Here is a 25232-nt window from a genome sequence, read left to right on the forward strand (position 1 = left end):
TGCATGGAGGACAGCAGCCCACATGGTAGTAAACACCCCGGACCTGGCGTAGAGCAGACTTGTGAGTCTCCACGAGGGTGGACCTTAGGATGCGGGGCCGTGAGGAAGAACTTGCAGGAAGGAGGAGCCTGCTCATGACGTCCCCTCTGGCTCGTGGGCACATCTGTACATAGGGGTCAGTCAGCAGCGGAGCTCAGAGATGATGAAGCTGCCGGCTTGGCCCGCTCACTGTGTGGCCCCAGCCCCATGACTAGGCCTGCTGGGCCTGGGCTCACACACAGTTATCAGGAATGCACTCCACCTCCTCTTCAAGCTCGGGGCAGGGCGCCCCATGGTTGGCAGGCTGTACACGGACATAGCGAGTCCTGGTCTTGGCTCCCAGCTTCCCACATGGACCTCCGCACAGCCCCCAGGACGACCAAAGGGAGACCTCGCAATCCAGTGGTGTTTCTGGAACTGGACCAAGCACAGAAGGGACCTGTGAGCCACATGGAGGAGGAGCTGGCAGCAGAAAGAGACCCCTGGATTGTGTTCGTCCCATGACACCAACCCCAGACTTTGGTGTGGAGAGGGAACACTTGCTTTTCTCAGCATGGTTCAGAGTTGGCTACAAGAAGATGCCACCAAACCTACATCCCAAGAAACCACTAAAATGACTTGAGTTAATGTTTCTACACCAAGATCCTGATGCTGTGCTCGAGTCTCCACTCTGTAGGGCTTTGGGGACAAACTCTGGCATCGTGGCGGCAGGGGCCCTGGGGGACTCTTAGCCATATGGCCATTTCCAGGGGAGTGAGGGGAGCACCCCTGTTGTGAAATGTGCTTCAGTGAGGCCCACACTGAGGGCCTCGTCTTCCTGCCAGACTCGGAGCTGAGCACGAGGGGGCGGGGCCCCCACGCTCACCTAGCACCTGGCGCAAGGTTCCCGTTCTGGTGGGTGGTGCTCCCTCAGTGAACACCTCCACCATCCCCGTTGCCATGGAAGGCACAGAGGGGTCCGCTTAGTGACGCCCTTCCCGTCAGCTGTGGCACAGGCCGGTGGGCATACTTCTGATGGGGACTGGGGCCTCCTTCCCACCTCACTACTGGGCTGTAGACGTGGGAAAACCTTTCACTTACCAGTGTTGGGCAAGAGTTTAATCTTTAGTTTACAGTTTGAACCAATCAGTTCCCAAATCTCCCAGGACTCTAGTCGCCCTCAGAGAACGCCGTGAACCCCTGGAGCCCATGCCGTCTCATACGGCATGCTGTGCATCCCCAGGACCTCGGAGGGCGTGCACCAAGCCCGTTTTCGAAGTTGCTCAGAGACAGGTTCATGTGGCCCCAAGAACACGGTGCCCTAGGCTCTCTGAGCACCAGTAGCCTCTCCTTGGTGTGACTCCCTTCCTGACACCCTGATGTCCCTGGTGGCCTGGCCCAGTCTGGTCGTGGACATGTCACACCCAAGAGCCTGGCTTAGAATTGGGTGACCTCAGTTACAAGTTGGGGCTGCAGCAGGGGAGCACCATGGGGGCGGATGACTGGTCTTGGTCCCTGGGCCATCGCCCCTTATGGGGTCACATGTGGGCCATGGACTTGGCCTCCAGGAGACTTGGTGCATGTCAGGTGTCATTACTGCTGCTTCACAAATGGTCCTTCTTGGGACTCTCCCTTTCAGGGTTATTCTAAGGGTGCAAGGTAAGATCAGCAGGAGGCTGAGAATCAGCAGCTGCCCATGGCAGTGGAGGCTGAGCATGGCCTGTGGCACACACCCACCAGTGGCGGATATGGCGACTCCCGCAAGCCTTACTGCTGGGCCCAGGGACTGTTGAGGGCAGGGAACGCAGCATGCAGGTGGAACCCCGGCTTACCTGAGAGGCCATCCATGATCTCGTTGCTCCTGCCTGCCAGGTCTATGGAGGGCGGAACAAAGACCCTGGGGCTCTGCCGGAGCCGTACCAGGGTCACCCTGGCGATCGGGGGCAGGGCCTTCAGCCGTGGGTAATAGAAGGAGTTTGCCGGGTGGCTGGGAGAGGAGGATGTTATCTGGGGGAGGAGGCGGGAAGGGGTGTCAGCACAGGCTGGGAGCCCGGGAGCCCACCTGCACCTGCTATGTGCTTGGCCCAGGCAGGAGCTAGCAGAGTCCAGCAGGGCAGGGTGGAAACACCTCAGCTGGGGCCTCCACGCCCATCAGGGTGCCTGGTCCACAGCCTTGGAAAGGGGCCAGCCTTGTCCAGGCCCCCACTACGCCCCTCCATCCTGTGGCGCAGTCAGCTCGCTCCTGGGGAGGGCCACATCCCCGCTCACTGGGACCTTGTGGCCAGGGGTGCCATCCAAACAAGGGAGAAAGCTGGGCAACGGGAGCTGCCCTGATGGCCCTCTCCATTGTCCCTCACCTTGGTCACCGTGTCCTGCGGAATGGTTGCGAAGTTGGGGGAGGAGAAGGTGAAGCCGCTGTCTGTCCCAGCGTCGTGTGGGTAAAGGTCCATGGTGACCTGCTCCCTCCAGCGGTTCCCGTCACATAGCTCCAGACTGTCGACGCCCACAAACCAGTCAGGGCTGGGCACGATCCGCACCACAAAGGACACCTGAGGGGCCGGGTACTCAGCAAGGTGGCCAGCATGGCCCACGCCTCTGTCCACCCTCCCACCGTTTGCCACTCACGAGTGAGTGCCTGGCGTGGGCTTCAAACTCCGTGGAGGTCTGCCCTGTGCCGCTGGGCACAGCGGGCGCTGAGAACACCTCGTGCACGCTCTGCAGCTTCTCTCCAGCCGCCTCGATCTCCTTCATCAGGGCCCAGGCCTCACCCCGCTCTGCGAAGTCCCTCAGCCCGTTGCTGGCATACTGGTTCTCTCGCCACATGCTGTAGTCAGAGCTGTGCGCTGCCCCTGTGGGCCTCTCGCCGTGTGAGCCACTGCCCCGAGTGGACACACCCCTCCTTCCCACCCGTGACATGCGGACATCCTGTGGCCTCATGCTGCCCAGACATCTTGCTGGTGTGACCGGTGTCCCGTGGCCCCCCCCCATGACTCTCGCCATGCTGAACCCCACATCCCCAGAGCCCAGGTCATGAATGACCAGCATGCGCTAGGCACCCAGCAAATATTTCTTGCACTGGAGTGAGTTGGATAAGAGTACCCTCCAAACGGTGAAGTGTGGTGCAGCTGTCAGGTGACTGTCCCCTCCCAGGTGCATGCCAAGAGCAGATGGCAGGGGCCGTGCTTACCCAGCAGGGAAGACCACTGTGCGGGTGGCCGGAATAGCGGGTACTGCTTGGGAAAGGCAGTCTGGCTCCACTTGCCCGTGAAGGTGATGCTGTACTTGGCCAGCGGCCGGGCTGTACAAATGGAGTCTCCCCTCAGCGGCTGGCCAGCCACAGAGCCAAGTGTGGCCAGGAGGAGAGCCCAGAGGGCCCCGCCGTGCACGGCGGCCGGGGTCAGAGTTTCCATCACCTAGGAGAGGAGGGAGGGGGCCACGTTCTAGCACTGCTGGTCCTCAGACATCCTACAGTGTGCCTGCTGGACAGGGACCTAGGGGACAGCCCCTGAATATCCCTTCCCTGTTCCACCTCTGGGCTCAGGCTTGGCCTGGTCCCCTTTCCAGAAAGTTGAGCCGGTCGGTTACAGCTGGATTTGCAGGCGTGTCTCTAGGAACCCAGGGTGCCTGGCAGGTTTAGGGCCCTGGCGCGCGGGCACGGCTTCCCTGATGACACACCTCTGGCACTGCCATCCGAGGGAGCCCAGACCCTGGAGGGTAAACTTATGGACTCCCTACACCCAGGACTACATGGTTTCTTAGGGGAGGGGGCAAAGCACCAGAAGGCCCAGGTGACTTGGGGGTTGGGGACAGAGGTGCACACACGGTACTCACCCAGTGGGAGCAGCAGGAAGGCAGGCAGTTGGGCTGTGGCCTGGGACGGTCCCAGCAGGAGCCCAGAGCTCTAGTTTATGCTGAGGATGGCACCCGGCTGGTCAAGGAGGCCCCAGGTCCTCCACTGTGGCCTGCAGAGAGCGGGCGGTAAGATGTGGGGAAGAGAGAGGGACTGCAGTGCCCTGGAGCGGCCCGGCCGCCCTGCCTCGGAGGCTGAGCAGAGGCTTCTCCAGCGCTGAGGTCACTCTCCTCCCTGGTCGGGTGGCTGCCAGCCGCCGCACCCCTCTCTTTGTCCTCCCTCCCGCCCACGCCTCCCTCTCCTCTCCCTCCTGCTCTCTGCTTTCCCATCAGGCCTTCCTAGTGTCTCCCTGGAGGTGGTGCCAAAGCCAGCGGGTTGCAGCCACAGTCACAGCCTCACGGTAGAGCGAGTGTTGGAGCCCAGCTGGGAAGTGGGAAGTGCGGCCTTGAGCCTCTGGTTGCTTCAAACACAGCTGCCTCCTTCACAGGACAGAGCTGCACAGAGACGTGCTGGCCACACTGCTGGCCAGGGCCTCCGCCTCCACTCTGAGAGGGTCCAAACCCTGGGGCCAGTGCTCAGGGATCAGCCACAGAATTGCCGCCCCCATCCCCGTACCCTCCTGAAAGGCAGCCAGGCTCCTTCAGAGCAGAGGCAACAGTCCCCGACCCACTTCCCTCTGAAGGGCACAGTGTCAAGGGTGCTTGGCACGCAGGGCGCCGCTGACAGGTCCTGCAGTCTGTCACTGCTCGCTGTCAGGAACATGTTCCTAGAACCCGAGTCACGAGGTCTGGGAACCGGGAGAGTGGACAGAGGATGGTCTTGCTCTTCAGAACCTGCCCCTGCCCCCACCCCCGGGGAAGGTTTTATGCTTGAACAGAAGCATTCTGATTTTTGGAGCCATGTTAATATTTCATATATTCAAAAATGGAGAGAAAAATAAATAGAATCAACCAGAATAGAATGCAAACAAAATGAGTGATGTCACCTGTATTTCAGATCAACACCACAAGCTCAAGGAAGTAACTGAGCATCTGTTGACACTACAGGCCCTCAGGCCAAACACAGTCTGACTCAGTGGCTCTCAGACGTGGACTCAGGACCCTCACACCCAGAACATCTGTTTGTGTGGGTTACACAGCATCGTCCAGAATACTTAACTCACTCAAAAATAACGAAAGCAAACCTACTACATGGGAACAGAAATAGCATGTTTTATAAAAACAGCTTTATTTTTCAAAAAGACGACCTTTGTGAGAAGAGTGGCCTGGCTCTGCCTGCAAGCCCGTCTCTCCCTTCTGCTCCTGCACCCGTTGGACAGGTGTGTCGTGCTGGCCGCCGTCCTTGTGGCCCTCGCTGGAGGAGGGCTGTGCTCTCGGCCTCGGTGGGTCATGTGGAGGCGCCGCCAGCTCTGGGAAACCCTGCACACTGGTGGGAGTGGGAACAAGTGGCCGATGACGCCTTCCAGCTTCTCTGGAGAAGCGGTGACCCTAGTTCTGAGGACAGAAGCAGGGGTGTGGGCACACCTCGTCCCCTCGCCACCCCCCACCAGTTCTCCCAGGCTCGGTCCAGGTCTCATCTGCGGCTCAGCCGTACAGGAGGCTCAGGGCGGCTGGTAGGCGGCCCCTCACCGTCAGGAGGCTGCTCCCCCAGCCTCCCACGCCCACGCAGAGGGGCTCCGCAGCCGGACCGAAGGGCGAGCGGCACGGCCGGGCCTGGGCGGAGGGCGGCCAAGGAGGTACTTCCTTTCCTGGTGGAATGCCCCTCCTCAAGATCATGCTGGAGGGGCGTCTTGGGACACGATGGAATGGGGAGGGAGCCCGATTATTTGAGGGGCACAGTGAGAGACGCTGGGCCAGGTGACCTGTGGCCCGTCGGTCTGGGCTGGGCCTGGTGTGGAGCCCGGCTGGAAGGGATAGGCCCACCCTGTGAGTCTTGGACTCTGCTCTGAACCTCGACCGTCAGGCCCTCTTTGCAAACCCAGGTGCTGCATCCTGCCCCTGCTGGGGGTTAAGTGTAGAGCGCGTTTTGGGTCTCAGTGGTGGGGACACAGAAGTGACCTCAACAGACGAGAGCCCTGCTCCCCGTCACTTCCAGATAAGGGGTGCGGGTGGACAGCACGCATACTGTAAACTGGGTTCTGTGATCCCATCATCAGTGCATCGTGGACTGGTTGACACTGATACCAGGGCCCTTGCCTGCAGGTCACTCTGGTCAGTCGCCCCTGCGGTGGTTTTAGGGGGATGAGGCTCGGGTGTGGCTGCACGCCAGGACTCGCGCCCCCACTCTCCCTGTCTGCACCCTTCCCCGGTGACTCAACGGCTGCAGTGGGCGTCCCTTTGTCCCTGGAACCCTGGACCTCAGTGCCTACTGCAGCTCAAATTAGTGTCAGGACAGGATGAGCACGGCGGGCCCCGCCTCAGAGGACATGTGCCATCTTAACCGGTGTCTAACCTAGTTGCCGCAGCGGGCTTCGGGCAGCTGTGGCGTCCTCCCGGCGGGGAGGCAGGGAAGCGGGGCTGTGCGGCTTCCAGGAACCCCAGTTCCTGAGTTGCTGAGGAAGGGCCTGACATGCCGGGAGCTCGGGGTGAGCTCTGTGTCGTCCTTCTCTGTCCCTCTTGTGGCCTTGCCCTGGGGCCCAGGACCCGGGATGCCCCAGGGGAGCTCCGCTTCCAGCTGGCCCAGGGAAGCCTTGCTCACCTCTCCATCTGGGTTCTGGCCGAGGGGCCCTCTGGGCCTGGCTCACAAGGGCTCTTTTCAGACATTCCCCAGGCCTGACTCGGGCAGTGGGACAGGCTGGCCCCTCCCGAGCCCACAGACCCAGGCCTGGCGTCTGGGTCCCTAGAGGGACCTGCCAGCCACACAGGCACCCATCTGTCTGCTCTCTCATCCACTCAGCAGACGTTTACCGGGGGCGTTCCTGCCCGCCGCCAGACCGCACACAGCATTCCTGGGGCTGCTGCAGTCCTGCAGGCTGAGCTTCCCAGCCTGGGCCCCGGCCCACCCCTCCGTCTCAGCACCTCTTCCTCTGCCCGTCCCTGTTTCCTCGCCCGAAGGCATCCCCGCTGTGCCCTCCCTCACAGGTCTCAGGAAGCCCTCCTGAGCTCCGGGCCAGAGGAGCACCTGGTCACGGCCAGGAGCTCTCCTTGTGTGGGCAGAGGTGTTTGCCGCAAGTGTAAGCCGCTCACAGAGGTGTCAGGACTGGGCAGGCTGGGCCTGACTTTCAAAGCCGCCAGGTGCCCCGGAACCTGCCCACCTCCCTTCAGTTCAGCTCCACTGGACTCAGGTTCTTGCGAGCACTTCGGACCCCTCGGGAGTCCTGGGTCCTGGGCTCAGCTTGGCAGCCTGTACAGTCCAGGATCGGGGAGGTGCTGAGCAAGGGAGCCCCACATCCATGGCGCCCACACCCCCTGTCCTCTCACTCCAGAGTTCATGCCCAGTGGGGGGACAGGGGGTGTCCCCCTGTGACCATGCAGGGGGTCAGAGGACCCTGGACTCTGGCCAAGCATGGCCCTGACCTCTAGCTCCACTTTTCCAAGAGGCCAGGCCACACTGCGGAGCTGTAGACTTGGGCCGTGTGCCTCTCTGGCTCTGCACACAGACCCGCCTGCCTCTGTGCAAGTCAGCCTCCCAGGAACATGGGTCTGCCTGTGCCTGGGCACTTTTACCATGGTGTCTTCACCCACATTGAGAAACCAGGATTTCTGAAAATGCCGTCCTTCGTAAAAGAGAAAACAGGCAAAAATGATGAAGACAGACTTTTTAGGTACAGTGAGTCCTCAATGTCGCCATAGTTTCTGCGGGTTTAAGCAAAAACAAAACTAGTTGTACCCCAGGCTAATTGACGTAAACAAGGGTGAAGTTCCCGAGACATCTCATCAACATTGTAACAAAACAACTTTAACAAACAACCTTGACTCAGGACCAGCTGTACATGATTAATCAAAGGCTTGCTGTGTTTTTAGAGAGGATTTTTGGTTTTTACCAAGAAAATTTTCTGAATCTTGCTCAGAACAGAACAGCAAGTTATGAGGTGTTTGTGTGTGTTTGTCTTCACCTCGTCCAAGTGCGTAGCACAGTGGTGGTCAACGCATTCACACTGTTGTGCTGCATCCGCGCCATCCACCCCTGATCTCCACTTTGCAAAACTGGAACCGTCTCCCCCAAACACTCACCCCTCTCCGCTTCCCCCAGCCCCTGGCTCCCACCATCCTACTTTCTTTATGAAGTTGACAACCCAGGAAACCTCACATAAGAGGATCCGCAAGAGTATTTGTCCTTCGTGACTGGAAGACTTGGAGTAATGTCCTCGAGGTTTCCCCCCGTTGTAGCATGTGCCGGAATTTCCTTCCTTTCTGAGGCTGAATAGTATTTCATTGTATGGACGGACCACATCGTGTTTATCTGTTCATTCATTCACTGACACTTGGGTGGATTCCACATTTTGTCTGTTGTGAATAATGCTGCTGGGAACATGGGTGTGCAGATACCTGTTTGAGTCCCTGCTCTCAGTCCTTTCGGTGAATGCCCAGAAGTGGAGTTGCTGGGTCACACCGTAGCTGTATTTGAGTTTTCCGAGGACGCCCCGTACTGGCTTCCACGGCGACGGCGTCGTTTCCCATCCCCCCCGCAGTGCCCAGGGTTCAGTTTCTCCGCATCCTTGCCAGCTTTGAGGTGTTTTGAGTTTATCCCACGCTCACCCACACCATCCTGCGCTATAGTAGCCTTGAAAATTAACACATTCATGGTGAAAACCAACAGCCGATCAGTCCCCGGACGGAGCAGAATTGGGCTGGAACTCTCAAAAAAGCATTCCCGGAAAGTTGTCACTCTGACCTGCCTGGTGGTTTCTGGGAAGACCCCAATTGCCCACCTGCCCGTATGTTGACTTGGCTCAGAGCTCACCCAGTATGAAAGCCTTGTCCCGAGAGACGACAACCAGGGTGGCGTGGGCCAGTTCCAAGACGCCTTGGAGAAGAAGGCAGCCACTTCCCCCGCGCTCTGCCTCTTCACCCTCCAGCAGGCCGGACGGGGTGTTTCCGAGCCCCTGGAGGCGGAGGGGAGGCGCGCGGAGGGCCCTGCCCCTGGGCTGTGGGAGCAGAGTGGCCGCTGGGTGCAGGAGCGGGGGGTGCCTTTGGCCTTGGCGTCTCCATGCTGTCGGGGCTGCTGGTCGCAGCACCTTCGCCCTCACTGCACAGTCACCGCTGTGAACAGATGTCTTTGCGCTTTTACTTTTCTGAGTGCCCGTTGCGGGGGGGGGCGTGAAGAGGTGCTCATGCTTGTGTGTTCATCTTGAACCAAATATTCCTGATTGACTTTTAATTTTTTAAATTAGGGTAAAGGGAAGTCTCTAGGTTTGCATCACAAACTATTTTATCTATTATTTCTTGATGTTTATGCCATTCATTTGGAGTTTGGGAACAGCTTTGAGTTTCTGTGTAGAAGGACCGTGGCCCCATTGTGTGCAGTCTTTTGCTGCTTTTTCCATTTCAGTTAACGTTACTAACCGCGATTGCTGAGTCCTGTCACGTTTCTTGCGAGTGCTGACTGATCTGGTTCTCGGAGCTGTCTGCGCTAGCTGTCGGTGAGGCCGCACCGGCACACCCCTGAGCCGCCCTGGGGCCTGCGCAGACCCACCGGCCCTGACGGGCGCGCCCGCGCGTTTCTCCCCAGGCTCTCGCTGCTCATCTCATTCAGCTTCTTTCTCAACTTCCTTTGTAAGGGAAATTCGTCTATGGCTTTTTTTTCCATAGTGCATCAGCTTTTGTGTTAAATTATACTGATTTCCTGAGACGAATTACGGAGTATTTTGTCTTTTTAAATTTGCCTTGGAAAAGTTAAAATAACAGTGGAATAACTTCTCTTCCAACTTAAGGTTAGATCATCACCTTAAGTTGTAAACATCTGTTCCTGGAGCTTCCCTTTATTTGTCTCCCGTTAATCACCTTTCCAGTTTCTTGTGTTTGCCTGTTCATGTTTACCCCTATTTTGTTATTTTGCTAATTTACACTCACTAGAAAATGAGCTGTTTGCTCCCGATGTTGCGGCGGCTGCCCCGGGGCTGCGCACCACGGGGGCACCGCCCAGTCCCCCCTCCTCGGGTCCTCGCCCCTCCCGACCGTGGCTGGGCCTCGGAGCCCCAGCACATGCAGGTCCCAAACGCAGACCGCCCCTCTTAACTGGCCTTCAGCATGGCAAGGGGCGTCCCTTTATTTGCTTTTAGAAAGAACACTATCATTTCTCCTTTTATTTATTTGTTTTCTGCTTAATTTCTGGCTTTATCTTCATTATTCCCTCTTTTTACTTTTTTAAAACATTTTTTTACTGTCCTCATTCTGACTTCCTACAATGGGCACACAGTCCCTTCTTGCTGCTCCTTCCCTGGAGCTTCGGAGTCCGGGACGTCAAGCCCCTGGCTCAGCTGAGACGTGTTTACATTTTTGTGGCTTTTTGGAAAGCTCGCGTGTCCAGATTTGATTTCCTGTTTTATTGAAGCATTACTGAGGAATGTGTTTCTTAGTTACCGACTGTTAATATTGGCAGGGAGAGGGGGGTGTGTGACTTTTTTTAAAATTTATTTTAAGTTTCATTGGATTAGAATAAGACCATTTTCATTAATATACTTTTTAGATTAAGTACACAACATCATGGCCTAATAGGAAATACTACGTTTTCTCCCCGAGGAATGTGAAGATCAATATCTGCATCCATATCCATATTTGTGTTTTTTAGTTGCCAGGAGCCTGGCTGTGAGGAGATCCAGGGAGAGTTCCCGGGCCTGCACTGGTTGGTTCTGGTCTGACTCTCACCTTGGCTGTATGTGTGTGTCGTCTGTGTTGTCTGGCACACAGATGTCTGTGACCCACAGCTCAGTCGTTAACTATTTGGTGCACAGGTTAGTGCAGGCTCCTCATCTGCCTACTTCCTCGGTGCTCAGCCTCACTGTGACATCGGTTGTGCAGCCTCTGTCTGAGTCACGGTCAGCTTGCTGGTCTCTTCCTTGCCTGGGGTGGGTGACGTGTGCGCTAATTCCCCTGTGCCCACAGGGACTGCTGCTGGGCTGGGCTGGGCTGGGCTGCCTGGCATCAAGTCCCTGCTGACCCGTGGATGACACTGCACGGCCTCTCTGTCCAGGGTTGAGGATGAGAACTCCAGGCCTTGTTAACGTTTTCTCTCGAAGTAACACGCTCTTCCTGTCAGCAGGCGCGTAGCTTTTCCCTGGCCTGGCTGCACCCCCAGGCACCTGGCGGGCTGGTGGCTTGGTGAGGGCGAGGAGAGGGGAGCGGAGGAGAGGGCAGGCGGAGGCCCACGGGGAGGGCGCGGGCCATGGCGGCTGGGATCGCAGCGGCAGCAGCGCCTGCGAGCCCTCTGCCAGCACTCGCAGCTTCGCCTCCCGCAGCCCACCTGGGGCTCTCACGGGCGCGGGAGGTCGGCGACATGGTGCCACGCAGCCTTGCGCACCCATGTAGGTTCGCCCATGGCTGCTTTCACGGTATGACAGCAGATGTGAGAAGTTGAGGCAGAGGCCACATGGCCCTTTAGAGACTTGTCATCAGACCCTGCACCGTCAGACGAGGAGAAGCCGAGGCCCAGAGAGGCCAAGTAACCCCAAGGCCACACAGCCTGTGAGTCAGGAGCTGGGATCTCCTGACCTCTCTGACCCCTCTGACCTCCTGTGGGTGTGCACCCAGCAGGAGAAAGCTACTCTTGCTCTGGACGTCCCCAGCCAAGGCCTTGTTGGGCACCAGGCTCCTGTCTACGTGTTTCACGACCTAGAGTTGAGAAGGAGGAGGGTGGGTTGGGGAGGAGCATGATGGGTAAGTGGGGGTGGGGGTGGGCAGCCTCAACCTCCGCCAGCCTCCTAAGCAGAGCCAGGGAAAGGGAGCTGGGGCAGCGCCACCCTGTGGAGGACCCGGGGCAGCTGGGCTTTGCTCATTCTGCATGGCAGCCAGAGCGATCCATCCACCCTGAGTCGCGACAGGGAACACACCCTCCAAAGGACACGTGGCAGCCGGGAGGGCCAGCTTCGGGGAGGGTGAGCAGAGGGGCGCACGGAAGAGGGCGGGCCAGGCCCCCAGACCGGGCCAGAGCGACCCGACGCCAACCCCCACCCCGGCCCAGGCGACGGACTTCGCCGGCTTGTCCCCAGGCCTTCATACAGCGATTACCAAGCCGGCACAGGGCGCACAGCCCCTGACCTGCGCCCTGAGAAGGACGGGCCTCCCTTCCTCCCGTGGGATTCCTGCCCAGACCCACCTCAGACCAGCCTCAGACCAAACCATGAGGGTCGGCAGACAGGCCCACACGCAGGAACTGACCAGCACCCTTCAGCCCTCCTGGGACCACGGGTCTCAGGGGCGCGGTCGCGGTGCAGCGTGGGGTCCTGAAGGGGATCCCACGATGGGGGGCCCGTGTGGGGGCCAGTGAAGTTTGGACACGGTCTGCACCTGGCAGCAGCTGTGCTGGTGTTAATGTCCCGGTCCTGACGGCTGGGCGGGGAGGAGGGGTTGGCTAAGCAGTAACATTAGAGGAAGCTGGGTGCTGGGTGCAGGAAAGTGCTACCATCTTTGCAACTTTTCTCTAAGTGTAAAATTATTTCAGAAACAGTGTTTTGTGTGTGTGTGTCTTGGCAGTAGAACTGGTGGGGTGGGGGCAAGATGTGTGTGATCTGCCTGAGGGTGCCCTCTCCCCCCTCCCCCTCAGGCCAGCCCGGGCCCTGCCGAGAGAACACTGAGCTCAGCTGGTCAGGGGTGGACGCCCCCATCCCGCCCCCCGACTCCCAACCCAGGCCCCCAGGACCCTGAGGTGGGCTCCGTGGCCCTGCTCCAGTGCTTCGCTGGCCGGACGAGATGGTGCTGGGGGCTCCTCACATTTCCCTCTCACTTTTAGGGGGTTGGGGGAGCTGGTCTTTTATTTAAATCATTCAGAAGACGACCTGCTTCCTTTGCTTTAAGACAACCTCTGGGAAGTCCTAGAAGGAAGGGAAGCGCGCGCTGCACAAAGGGCCGCCAGGCAGTGCTGGCCCCTGCGGGTGCCTCGGCCCCACGCCCCCAGGCTCCGCTTCCCGCAGGCGGCAGGGGCTGTCGCAGGTGCGACTGCAGGGCGCCCCCCCGAAGCCAGGGCCCTCTTGGCCCTTGTGCAGCAGAGCCCCTGGAGCCCAGGAGCACGGGGGAGCCTGGGCAGCTCGGAGCGAAGGCGCCAGCCTCGGGCGCTGTGGGCAAGGAGCCTCCAGGTCGGCCCAGCTAGGTGCGGCTTATGGGGGTGAAGTGGGCCAGGGAGAATGGGGGACTTGCCTTTGGCAACACGCCAGCCAGATAAGCATCCGATGGAGTCACAGCAGGAAGGGGTGAGTGAAGGCCCTGGGCGGGTGCCCGGGGGGTCACAAGAGGCTCCTATGCCAGAGCCCCGCCCTCTAGCTGAACAGCGAGGAAGCGGGACGGGGCAGGGGCGCCACGGGGCTGGGGCGGCTCCGTGGGCCCGGGGCCGTGCAGCACTGCTCTGCGTGCTCCCTTCCCCTGGCTCTGGCCGCGGGCCAGGTGAGCTCATGCTGACCTACATTTCCACGGCGCCCGGAGGGAAGTAGGCCATGGCGCGGCTTGGAGCCCGGCCTCGCGGCCACAAAGCTCAAGGGCTGCCAGCATCCGCTCAGACTTTCCAGGCTCAGAAGTGGGTCCCGAAGGGGGAGGAAAGCCCTGCCTTGGTCCTCCTGGGGGCGCGGGCCTTGCAAGGCCCAGGGCGGGGCGGGGCCCTGCCGGGAGGTAGCTGGGCCGGGGTGGGGGTTGGCCTCGGTCGCTCTGGCTCGGTCTGGGGGCCTGGCCCGCCCTCTTCCGTGCGCCCCTCTGCTCACCCTCCCCGAAGCTGGCCCCCCAGCTGCCACGTGTCCTTTGGAGGGCGTGTCCCCTGTGGAGACTCAGCCCCTGCCCTTGTGCTCATCAGAGCACAGCACTGTGAGAGCAAGAGGGGAACGAACCACTGGGAAGAAGAAGATGAAAATTAAAGCGTGAATCCCCCAATTTCAGGTCCCCTTTCCAGGATCCACCATCAGCCCTGCCGGCCCCAGGAAGGCTGCCAGGACTGCTGGTCTGACTCAGAGCTTGAACTCGCTCACAGCAGAGCCGCCGGGCTGCCTGTGGTCACGTGGGAAGGGGTCATCTCCACTGCCGCATGCAGGGATGGAGGAGCCAGGGCCAGGGCTGTCGGGGAGCCTGTCCCATCCCACGCTCTGCAGAGGGGAACAGAAGCCCCAGGAGGGCGTGGACACACCGGGCCAGGCCCCAGGAGCCATGGAAGGGCCTGTGGGGAGCCCTCGGCCCGATTCCAGCTCAGGGCTCCCTCTGCCCGGCCTTGCCGAGGGGGAGGTGAGGGGGCCTCAGAGCCCCGGAGCATCTGTTGCCCCCTCAGAGCCCAGGAAGCACCTGGAAAGGGGACCTGTGAGCTGTGGGCCCCGAAGGAAGGGAACCGGCTGTGCCAGGAGCCCGTGCGCCCCCCACCCGCCCTGACCCAGTACCTCTGGGGACAGATGCAGGCGAGGCCAGGCACACGGCGGGTTTGGTGTGCACTCTGGGCAGTCTGCGCACCGCCGCCCCGCGCTGTCCCCTGGGGGGGGCACCCGCGCCCCCCAGGCCGTCCCTGTGGCGCGAGCTCCGTGGAGGTCCCAGATGGGGCAGGTGTGCCATACGGATCGCCTCTGGCCGCACCTTCGTGCTCCCACAGGTGTCTGCTGGTGAGCAAAAGCCTTCGTGGAATCATCCCAGGCTGTTGCTCTCCCCTCGCGGCAGCGTTTCCGCTGCGGGGGGCAACCTCAGAGCCCGCTGGGCAAGCCCCTGGCCCCAAGCTGCCTGAGACACAGGTGCTGCTGGGCCCACGCGTGTTACCTGCCACACGTGACCTACCTGAGAGCCCCGCCCTGCCGTTCGCTGGCTGCCCGCACAGGAAGGTCGCTGTTGTCACAGAAGGCACCGAGCATGGTGAGCAGCTGTCTTCTCAGCAACAAAAGCTGTAGAATCTTTGACAAGAATGGGTGCACTGGACATGAGAAGAGGCAAACAGGAAGCCCTGGCCCACGTTAAGGCTCTGCAGCCGCCGGGGCCATGGGCGCCTGCGCTTCCTGTTGAATCCCAACTTTTCAGATTGGATGCAGCAACCTCCAGTTTGTTGCTGAGGAAGAGCAGTGCCGGGCGTGAGGAGGGAAAGAGGAGGGGCCTGTCCAAATCCCGACTGCCGGGGGCCAGGTGCATGACCCTGGCTCTGACTCAGCTTCCCTGTGCCTCAGTTTCCACATCTGTCAAACGGGGCAGCGGCGCAGGTGAGCACGGGAGACGCGTCCGCAGCAGCGGCGGGCGCCGGGCGAGCTCTGAGTAAACGTCCGCCCGCGTTAGCGGTCCTGCTTGCAAGTCCAGCCTGCACGCTCTTCACACCGTCAACTCCCAGGTCGCCCGGTGCCCCGGGGGAGAGTCCAGGACCGGATTCGGGACATGTGAGGGGCCCCTGAGTGAGAAACGGGGGGAAACGGTGGCTTTGACTCAGACATAAAGGTACCGTTTAGAGGGACGGAGCCAGGAGGTCCTTCGGGAGCGGGTTGGGGCCTGGGTCAGTAGCAGGGGTGCTGGATGGCCGGGCGAGGAGCTGGGACCCTGCCCGGGAGGAGGGCTGTGGGCACCGTGGGCCGGGGGTGGGGCCTGAAGAGGGGCTTCTGGGCACCCGTCCGCGTGACGTACTCAGTCTGCTGAGAATGTGTCCACCATGAGCTCACTGCCTGGGGACTGTGGTTTCCGCTGGCTGCCCTGGCTGACAGCTGTTCCCCATCAGGGCCACGCTGACCAGTCTGGCTCTGGCTGTCCCTTGTTTTCCAGCAGGAAGTGGAGGCTGCGCCACTGCAGGCCAGGTGCGGACACCCCTCCCATCAGCACCCTGCCGAGACCCCCGGCTGAGGGCTGGCCTGTGTGTGGGCAGACAGCCGGGGAGCAGGCAGAGGCTGGGTGTGCCACACTCTTCTGCCTGGACGTCACCAGGCTGTGGTAGGGGGTGGGGGAGGGATGGTCGCTGTATTGAGGTCCTCTGGCTCCCCGGGGAACAGGGCAGCCTGTGCCCCTGCCAACTGCTCTTGGGCAAATCCAGGTGAGGGGCAACCCTCCAGGCCGCTGGCCGGAAGCATTCCAGGTCCCTGCTGGGTGCCACCGGTCACGGTCTATAGGCCAGAATGTTCTGGATGGATCAGACCCTCCTGTGTGGCCTGACCCAGCCTGCAGGGGATTTCCCATCCAGCCCAGGGCCTGGTCCCTGCCCAGCTCCGTTGCCTGGTCTGCACAAGCCCGGGGCTGAGCCCTTTGTGCCTGAGTCCAGTGCCCTGCCCAGCTCCCAGCCCTGTGGGGTCTGCCCGGGGGGCCCTGCGGGTGCACCTCCCCTGGGCGCCCCCACCCTCCCACATCTGGCTGGGCCGAGTCCCCTGCTCGTTCAGTCCCGTGCCACTCGGGCTGTGGCCAGTGGGCAAATGGTGGGGCTCCCCCCAGGGCAAGGGGCAGCACCAACTCAGGCTGGGATGAGTGGGTGTCCCTTGCTCCCCCACTGGACGTTCTGGGCCAGGACATGTTCTGTGGGGTGGGAGCTCGCTCGCTGCCCCGCTGGCCTCTCCTCAGCCGGCAGTGTGGGGCCAGACCTCTGCCCAGAGTGTCCCCTGCATGGGCCCTACCAGGCCCCCGAGCTCACCCCTCTGGACAGTGTGGGACCCTCCCCTGGGCTGGTTGTGCGTGGCCAGGATGCCCTCGGGGAGGACAGAGGAGGTGCCCGTCCTGGGGAAGGGCAGAGGGACGTTGTGCACAGCAGAACCGCGTGCTGCGTGGGCCCTTCTGTCCGGCCTCGTACACGCATGTTTCCGAGGTGTGTCCGTGTGCACGCGTGTGTTGGCACTTCAGTCCTTCTGTGGCTGCATAGCGCCCTCCTGCATGGGTCCGCCTCTCAGACACTGTGGCACTGCTGTGAGCCCGCATGTACTTGTGTTCGTGTGGACACAGGTTCTCAATGCTTGGATGTGTGCACGGGCGCGGAGCTGCTGAGCGGCATGGGAACGCCGTGTGTGACGTCCTGACATCTGCCCGCACACCCTGCAGCAGCCGAGCAGGAGGGGTCCGTCTGTCCACACCCCGCCAGCACCTGCCGCCTGGTTCCTGACCCTGGCCTCCCGGTGGGTGTGGCGTGCTGGCTCATTTGACTGGCAGCTCCCTGGTGACTTGTGATGCTAGGCGCCGTTTCACGTGCCTGTGGTCCAGGGGGTCCTCTCTGGAGCAGTGTGTGCTCAGGCCCCTGGCCTGTTCTTCAGTTCTGCTGCTCACCCTCTCGTCGGTGGGTTCTAAGGGTTCTCCAGCGCGCTGGTTTCTAACCGCCGCCCCCTGAACAGGGCTCTGCTGCTGTTTGTCAGACGCGCTTGAAGCCAGGCGCTGTGCGTGGGCCCCTGCGAGCGGGCCCGGCAGGACGAGGCGCCAAACTCCGCGGCAAGTGGGGCAAGGGAACCAGACGAAGTAGTTGGAGCAGGTCGGACGATCTGAGCGATTTGGTTTACAGCCGGCTAATGAACCGCGAGGCTTTGTCTTCCCTAAGCAAGGACTCTTAGGAGCCAATGGCTTCCACACTCCAGATCGCCTCTTCCGTGACTTTCCGGGTGACATTCTTTAAAAATAAAACTGACCAGAAAGTAACCCTGACTCCTCTACGTGCGCGTTTGGACGAGCCAGCACATCAAAGGAGACGCCTGGAAAGCTCCTGCACGTTCTGTCCGGACCCCGCCCCAGGCCTCCCCGAGGCCCCCCCGCTGCCCGCCAGGGAAAGCTACAAGGCAGAGGGCCCGCCGCGCACCCCCCGGGAGCGCCCCGCGCCCTGTGTCCGCGCGTTGTTTCTCCTGAACCCCCAGGGTCCTCACGGGACCTGTGACCAGGGCAGCAGCGGTTCGTCCCGGGCTAAGCCCCCCACTCTGACTCCAAGGCCCCCTCCTCTCTTTCTGCCTCTTGCTGCTGCTTCTACCGTAAGCCCTTGTCTCACTGTCCCAGCTTTAACAGTCGCACTCTCGCATCCCCTGGACTCGGGTTGGACTCGTGTCTTTCCTGCATGGAGTCGAGAACCCGCATGCTACTGGCGGCCGGAGGCAGACCTGCTCTGGGCCTGGGCCCCACCCAGTAACAAGGGAGTGGCCTGACAAACTGGACTAGTCACCTGTCGCCCACGGGTTGGTCCCCTCCCCCGAAGGCTGGCGCCTGGTGTATTTGGTTCTACTTCACTGTCTGGTGACGGAGACCTGTCCTTTCACACACCAGCACCACGCAGTGCTGCTGGCTGTGGCCAAGAGTGCACGGTCCCCATGGCTCCCTTGCTGGTCTCCTCCTCCAGAGATTTCTTAGCTGTTCTTGCTTGTTTTTCGGTGGTAACCTTCTAATTGACTTACCTAGTGATGGAGAAATGCGATGAGCTGAGGGTTAGGTAGCACCTCCGCAAGGCTGGGCCTGCCGTCCCGGACGGAGGTGTCCCTGCTTGGAGGGACTGCATCCTCAGCGGCTTCCTGGGCTTTACCACACCCACCTGGCACACACGTGTGTGTTCAGCTGCTGTGAGCAGTGCCTTCTCTTTCTCATCTCCTCCACATGAAATTCATTGGTGCTCAGCGGCCTCCTGAATCCACCTGTGGCTTCCAGCCGTGTGTCTGGTCCTTCCTGGGCCTACATGAAGTTTGGGGTGCAGGAGGGGCTGTCCTGGGGTTTCTCTGGCTCCTGGCCAGCTGAGGCAGCAGCCCTGGCCAGCCCTGCCCTGGGGCCCTGCGCTGCCTGCCTGGCTGGGGGCACGTCGGCAAGGCACGTGGAGGCCTGGGGTGCCTGAGTCCAGAGTGAGGCTGGTGTCGCCCAGGGGGGTCCTGCCAGCCGGGGCCCCTTCTCAGCAGCTGTGCAGGGGCCAGTGCCCGGGACCTCGCTCCTCTCTTCCCTGTCCTCACGAGAACTGGGTTGTGCCTGCGTAGCCGTGGGCTTTGTCGAGGGCGCAGTGTCTGGCACAGGGTGGAGGCTCCATGGGCATTAGAATTTAGGGCCACAAACCCCTCTTCTGTGCGTCCCTTGGTGGGGCCCAGCCTCCGCCTGGCGCCCACCGTCCCCAGGGCCCCCGGGAGCCTGTGTGCTGCTCTCGCCTGGCCGAGCGTCCGCGGTGTTCACCGGCAGTCCCCCGGGGACGGCGACTTCAGAGACTGGGGGTGGCTGCAGGGGGCCAGACACCCTCCAGTGCGGATCCGGCGGGGGCAGCAGGCCCCGTCCTAGCACGCCTGCCCTCGCTCCCCCGGAAACCCCACCCCCAGACGTCTGGGCTGCCTGCCACCGCCCAGAACCTCCCTCGATGTCCCCCCTCGCCGGGGCCTGCTGGGCAGCTCCCCTCTGAAGCTGGACAGGCTTTAGCTGGGCGGGGAGGCTCAGGGCTCAACAGCCAGCAGGGATTGGGGTCTCTGAGGCCCCAGGCTCTGGGGGGTGGGGGCAGCAGAAAGCAACCTCTTCGCTGACCCCCGACCTGGAGCTCTTTTGGAGACACCAGGTGGATGTGGGGACCTGCCCTGGCCTCTGCCTCCCTCCAATCCCCCATCCCCACGGGCAAGGAGCTGGGAGTGAGTGGGGAGTGGGAGCCCCGAGCCGGGCCCCATCCTACTGACCAGCTTGGTCCTGGGGAACAGCCAGCCCAGCTTGTGGTTCTCATGCAAGTGGGGCTGCTCCTCCCGCGGGGTAATCCCTCCCCATCTCCTGGGCTGCGCCTGCCATGCACGCACCCACTCCAGGCCCCGGCTCCCCTGGGCTTGGGGCGCGGGAGCAGAGACCAGCGGACGGGAGCTGGAGGGCGATGGCCACGGGGGAAGGAGGCGGATGACAGAGCTGCCGGGGCACCGGGTCCTGCCCAGGCCTGGGCCCAGCCCTGTGGGAGGGCGGGTCTGCTCGGTGGAGGGCGGTGGGCTCAGCAGGCATGGGCACCGGCCGCCTCCTGGAGCACAGGCCCTGGCGCCCGGCCACAGCAATGGGCCCGGCAGGTGTCCGGGCCCCCTCAGAGCAGAAGGGGCCTCCCCCAGGCCCAGTGTGGGGGCTTCCCAAGGGGGAGCGGGCCTTGCTCCGGGGGGTGTCAGTCAGGGCTCAGAAGGGTGAGGAACCCCTCGAGGGGCTGTGGCTTGAGCCCCCCACCAGGAACCCAAACAGCACACAACCCAAGCCGAGCGCTGGGTGTGTATGGCGGGGGAGAGCAGGTGAGGAGACCGGGGTGGGGGCGCCCGGAGGGGAGCAGGGGTGCAGTCCCCAACGGAGGGCCCGGCCGAGGCCCCTCCCCCGCCCGCCCCGCTCCCTCCTCCCCATGGCCCAGGGGGCCAAGGGCTGCAGCTCCCCCGGCGCCTCACCGTCCTGGCCGCGCCCGGCTGTGCCCCAGGGCAGGTTTTCCCCAGCAATTTCCAGGACCTTCCATTTGCTGAACACTCACCACTTTCATGGGAAAGCTGGCCCCCGGCCCTGAGTCTGGGCTGCCCATCCCAGCTCCCAGGCCCCAGGGTGACTGCCGGGGACTGTGCACTGGGCAAACCACAGGGCCGTGGAGGCAGAGACCACCCACCGCTCTGATGGGGACACTGGACTGGGAGTCCCCAGACCGCCACCAACAAAATGGAGGGGGCCTCTCTCCCTAGCCTCCCCGCAGCCTGCCCAGGCCTTTATTCCACACGCTCAGCCTGGTCCCCACCCTGAGGTCCTCCTCTGCCTGCGCTGCCCTCCCAGCCCCCGTCCTCCCTGTGCCTGGGCAGAAGGGGCAGGGCCAGCCCTGTCCTGGCCCCCACCGAGCTGCAGCACCCAGGGCACGAAGGCCCAGCTCACACCGGAGGTAGAGGTCAAGAGCAGGCAAAGGGGAGGGGCTCGGAAGGGCCATTTCCTGGAGCGGGCCTCCCCGGAGACTCACAGCTAGGGAGGGGGGCCTTCCCCTTCCGGGGGCCGGGGGGCAGGGGCCTGTGTGTGCGCGTTGGGGGATCCCTGAACAACCAGGAAGTGTAAGGCAGACGGGGTGGGGGGGCCTGGCTGCGGTGGGGGGCGCCGTCAGTGCCTGCTGACCTGCGAGTAGCCGAGAACAATGCATTTGACCCTCGAAGACAGAAAGGGACCACCTACCCTCTCCCGGCCTCCAGGGTGGGGCAGCTGCATCTCCAGGCCCTGAGCCCCACGCACAGGCCCAGCCAGCCTCCGGCCCGTGGTCGACGTGGGATGGTTTTCCTCCGTGGGGAGTTTCAGCTCCTGGGCCCAGGCAGGACCATCAGACACGCGCTGCCTTGGACTAAGACCCTTGGCCTCTAACAGCACGGAGAGAGCCTGTCTCCCACCTGCGGGACTCCTGGAGGGCGCTCTTCCCTCTTGACCACCCAAGGGGCACCCCAGCCGCTGCGTCTGGGCACGGTCCGGCCTCCAGCCCCGCGGACCCTGGGCTGCTCAGAGGTGTGGGGCACGGCAGGGTCCCCGCTGGGCCTGGGCCTGCGCCTGGGTGGGACGGGCTGCAGGAGGCAGGGCGCGCGAGGGGGTCCCGCGCGGGCCATCGGCCATGCTGGGTCCCCCTGGGCTGGCTGTCTAGGGACAGAGAAGGGTGATACATGTGCATGTAAACAATTGCGTAAACAGCAAACGAAGAAACTGTATTTATAATTCACATCATAGATGAAATGTCTTTAATATACAGAGCTTTTAAAAGCCAACAGGAAAAAGACCAGCCATGATTTCCCAGACAGAAAAGACAGCATTTGGGTGGCGGCGTGTGGGGCGTGGGGGCACGGGCCCTGGCACGGGGAGGGGCCGGCTGGCCGAGGGCTGCCCCCGCCCCAGCCACACCTGGCGACGTCACGGCTGCATCAGTCGCTGGGTGCTGTGGCGCCTGAGTACTCGCACAAGCTGCTGGAAATGTGTCGCCAGGTTGACCCAGGGACAAGCCACAGGCTGACCCACTGTTTGCATTGGGTTGGCCCAAAAGTCCGCTACGTTTTTTCCGTAGTATGGCTCTAGTAGTGCTTAATTCTCTTTTAACTTCGTTAGCAACGGTTGTGTTAGACTGCATTGTGACAGCTCTCCTATCAGTGTGCACTAAAAAGAAATTTACCAAAGTGGGTGAATTTTTCGCAACCATTTTACTATTGCAGATGGAAAAAAATACGAGACATTTTCAGCATACTCTTTGTTATTTCAAGGTAAAAACTCAACTGAAATGCAAGAAAAAAAAAAAAAAAGGACTTGTGCGGAGTGTGGGGAAGGCGCTGTGATGCCCGAAGTGCTCTGCAGAGTTTCTGGGCAGCACTGACACTTTGGCCGAGTAACCCTTTGCCGTGGGGCCGCCTTAGGCATCGGAAGACGCTTAGCAGCGCCCCTGGCCTCTTCCCACTAGAAGCGAATAGTGGGAGTCGGCCGACATACTCAAAATACCCAGATCACTAACGTTATTGGTGAAAATGAAAAATGTGTATTTCATGGGAAAAACTAACAGACTTTCTGGCCAACCCAATAGAGCAAGGATGGGAAGGCCCGAAGAGGGACGCGTAGGGAAGCAGGGATTCCTGGCCACAGCATGTCCCACGGACGCCCAGCCCCCACAACCACGAGCGGTGAGTTAAACGAAAGAACCGAGCCTGCCGCCCTGTGGGAGAGAAGTGGGTGGTCTGTGCACCGTGTGCAGGAATGCAGGGCAGGCACCACCCTGGGTGCCTGGGGGGGTGGCTGCTGTGGGGGTCTGAGGGTTGGGGACACTGACTGGCCAATGCCTTCCTGCCGGGGCCCCTGGGGGAGGCGGCCAGGCTCGGTGCCTGTGACCCAGGCTCGCCTGAACGCCAAGTGCCAAGGGGAGAGGCTGCAGGGCAGCCAGGGAGCAGGGCTGGTCACAAGGCCCAAGGCCCTTCTCTGGGCGCCGGCCCAGCGCACCAGACGGTTCTCTTCGCGCAGGAGGGCTGGCCACCAGGGCGGGAAGCCCAGCAGGGCCATGCAGCTGGCCCTCGTCTCAGTTCTTCTCTCCGACGTCGTTTTTCCTGGAAGACCGATTCTGCAAACCCGCCGGCCCCGGCCGAGAGCGGCGGGGGCGCAGCACTGGGCGCAGTGGCAGACTTGGACTCGGCGCCCCTTCCTGGCCCCTCTGAGCCTCTTCGGGGCAAAGGCAGGGAATCGGGGGATCGAAGGGATCCCAGTCTGGGTGGAGGCCAAGGTCACGGGAGAAAGCCTGCCCCCGTGAGGGACTGTCCCCCAGCTTCCTGCTCAGGGCCTACCTGGTACCCACTAAGGGTCCCTGAGGCCCTGAACCCCTAGAGCAACCCCCAGACCAAGGGGAGAGGGGTGAGGACAGTGACTGCTGGGTTCCTCAAATAACCAAACGGGGCAGCCTGGGGCCCGGGGCTAGGCCTGTGGTCTAACGCCTCCCTGCCGGCACCTCTAGCCCTGCCCACCCACTTCCCGCGGCTCTGCACCAGGTTCAGGCAGCTGCCTCTTCACTCCGCACCAGGGCTCCCATTTTGTTCTAGAGGACGTGGGACCACCAGTCGGGGGCGCCCAGACCCTCGGCAGCCTCGGCTCACCGTCTGCCCACAAAGAGCTGCCTTCTGCCCGGTGAGTGCCACCATGTCACCTGCCAACAGCGTGTCCTTCTCCACTGACTTGTGCCCCGGGATCATGTCTTGAGTCTGTGCACATGCACACACAAGCACACGTGCAACCTCAAACACCAGAGCAGGGCTCTCTGGGTCTGTTATCCTTGGTGCTCCCAGCTGTCTTCAGTCCTGTTGCTATGCCTGCTTTTTAACGCGCCCTTAAGTCTCATTATTCCACGTTCACAAACCTTTGTTAGTCCATATAAATTTGGGGGTAAGATTCTTGAATTGGCTAAAGGTAAACAGCTGGCATTTTGCCTGGGATTGCAGTGGACCTCCATGTTAATTTGGAGAGAACGTGTGTTTTACCACATGTGCACGAATTTGAGGTTCTGATGGTTCAGTGTGCCTTGCAGGCCGGTGCCCGCTGCTGATGCCCAGACCGCTGGCCTGTCTTGCTGCTGGGTGGCTAGTGCCAGGTGCCTCCATTCTGGACCCAGCCCAGGGGTCACTGTGTGTGTCCACACAGCAAAGAACACAGTGGACAGAGGCCCCTCTCCGATCAGCAAACGCTGCACAGGGGCAGTTGGCAGAGATGCAGTGTCACCACCTGGAGCCCGCATGCCTGTGGTAGAGTTAGACCAGAAAGGTAAAACACCAAGCGCAGTTTCAGCTCTGGCATATAAAGAGCTTAGATGTTGTCGCTCATGTCCTTAAGACAAACGAAAAGCTGAAAAACTGAAAAATCAACCACTTTTCTTGGGCCCATCGCAGAACCAAGGTCACAGGCCAAACCAGGACCCTGAAATCTGGAGGGACAGGTAACAGGGTCTCTGCTGGAGCCGCTCAACCTAGCAGGGGCCACTGGAGCCAAAACGGGAGGTGACTTGAAGGGGACTCGGCTGGAGGCTGCGTGGACTCCAGGGGCAGCGAGAAGCTCCAGGGAAGAGAGCCCCCGGTCAGCATATCTTCCATCCTGATCGGGGAGCTTTGTCCAGAGGAAGCCTGTCTCTCCATCACATGTGAGGCCCATGCTGTGTGTGGACCTGCATGTTGTTCGTTGTCATGGCTGCAGAGCTTTTACTGTAAAACCCACAGCTGACATCCATTCTAACGTGGGACAGGACACTTCCGGTTTTTGATCCTTATGCTAAAAGCAGCTATAATCACGCCTGTACACGTCTTTTCATCACTGTATGTCTGCGTATGTGTTGGGAATAAACCAGGAGTGGAAACGCTGGGTTTCAGGTGTCTCAGGTGGGCTCCCTGGGAAACAGACTCCAAGACAGGTACACACACCGCCAGTTCATGAAGGAGTGACCTAGGCAACACCCTCCAAGGCACCGAGCGGTTATCACTGGTCAGAGGAAACTCAGCTGTGACAGACCTTCTGAACTGTCCTCCGTGAACCAGAGGGGCCAGATCTTTGTACCACAATGAACTCGGTGCTGCGCGTCAGCCTCCCCAGGAGTCAACTCCCAGAGAGGACCCACGTCAGCCATCGGCACCCAGCACCTCTGGTGGCCAAGAATGGATGCTGTCGTCCTCAGAGAGGCAGAGGGCACGTGGTCCCACTGCAGGCCGCCCTTCGCTCCTCTCGGATCCAGTTTGCAGAGGCCTTTTTTCTTGAAGGGATTTGGAATCAGTTGACATAATCTCACAACAGGAGCTGGGAGGCACACCCTCCTTTTGTGTTCTCTGGAAGTTTGTGTGAAATTATTTCTTCTTCAAGTATGCGTTAAGACCAACCACTGAAGCTGTCTGGATTTGTGATTT

General features: G+C 61.2%; 1 protein-coding gene across 1 annotated transcript; it reads right to left on the reverse strand.

Moving 5' to 3' along the window:
* SPON2 (spondin 2) lies at positions 1 to 3428 on the reverse strand. The gene is made up of 5 exons (XM_054582202.1): positions 3206 to 3428; positions 2644 to 2867; positions 2376 to 2567; positions 1851 to 2025; positions 1 to 456 (listed from the first exon to the last, which is right to left on the reverse strand). Exons 1-5 carry the CDS (start codon positions 3426 to 3428, stop codon positions 272 to 274), a joined length of 999 nt encoding a protein of 332 aa, XP_054438177.1. The 3' UTR covers positions 1 to 271.
* Positions 3429 to 25232: the final 21804 nt, after the last annotated feature.

This window comes from Pteronotus mesoamericanus, unplaced genomic scaffold (genome assembly GCF_021234165.1).
Source record: "Pteronotus mesoamericanus isolate MK-2021 breed Mesoamerican mustached bat unplaced genomic scaffold, CSHL_Meso_final contig_68, whole genome shotgun sequence".
Lineage (NCBI taxonomy): Eukaryota > Metazoa > Chordata > Mammalia > Chiroptera > Mormoopidae > Pteronotus > Pteronotus mesoamericanus.

What these genes read in the sequence shown, in the direction of transcription:
- SPON2 (XM_054582202.1), bottom strand. Translation starts at nt 3,428, where the DNA reads ATGGAAACTCTGACCCCGGCCGCCGTGCACGGCGGGGCCCTCTGGGCT. An exon ending in ACAGTGGTCTTCCCTGCTGG is followed by an intron (nt 2,868 to 3,205) that starts GTAAGCACGGCC and finishes AGAGGCCCACAG; the next exon opens with GGGCAGCGCACAGCTCTGAC. An exon ending in CGCAGGACACGGTGACCAAG is followed by an intron (nt 2,026 to 2,375) that starts GTGAGGGACAAT and finishes CTCCTCCCCCAG; the next exon opens with ATAACATCCTCCTCTCCCAG.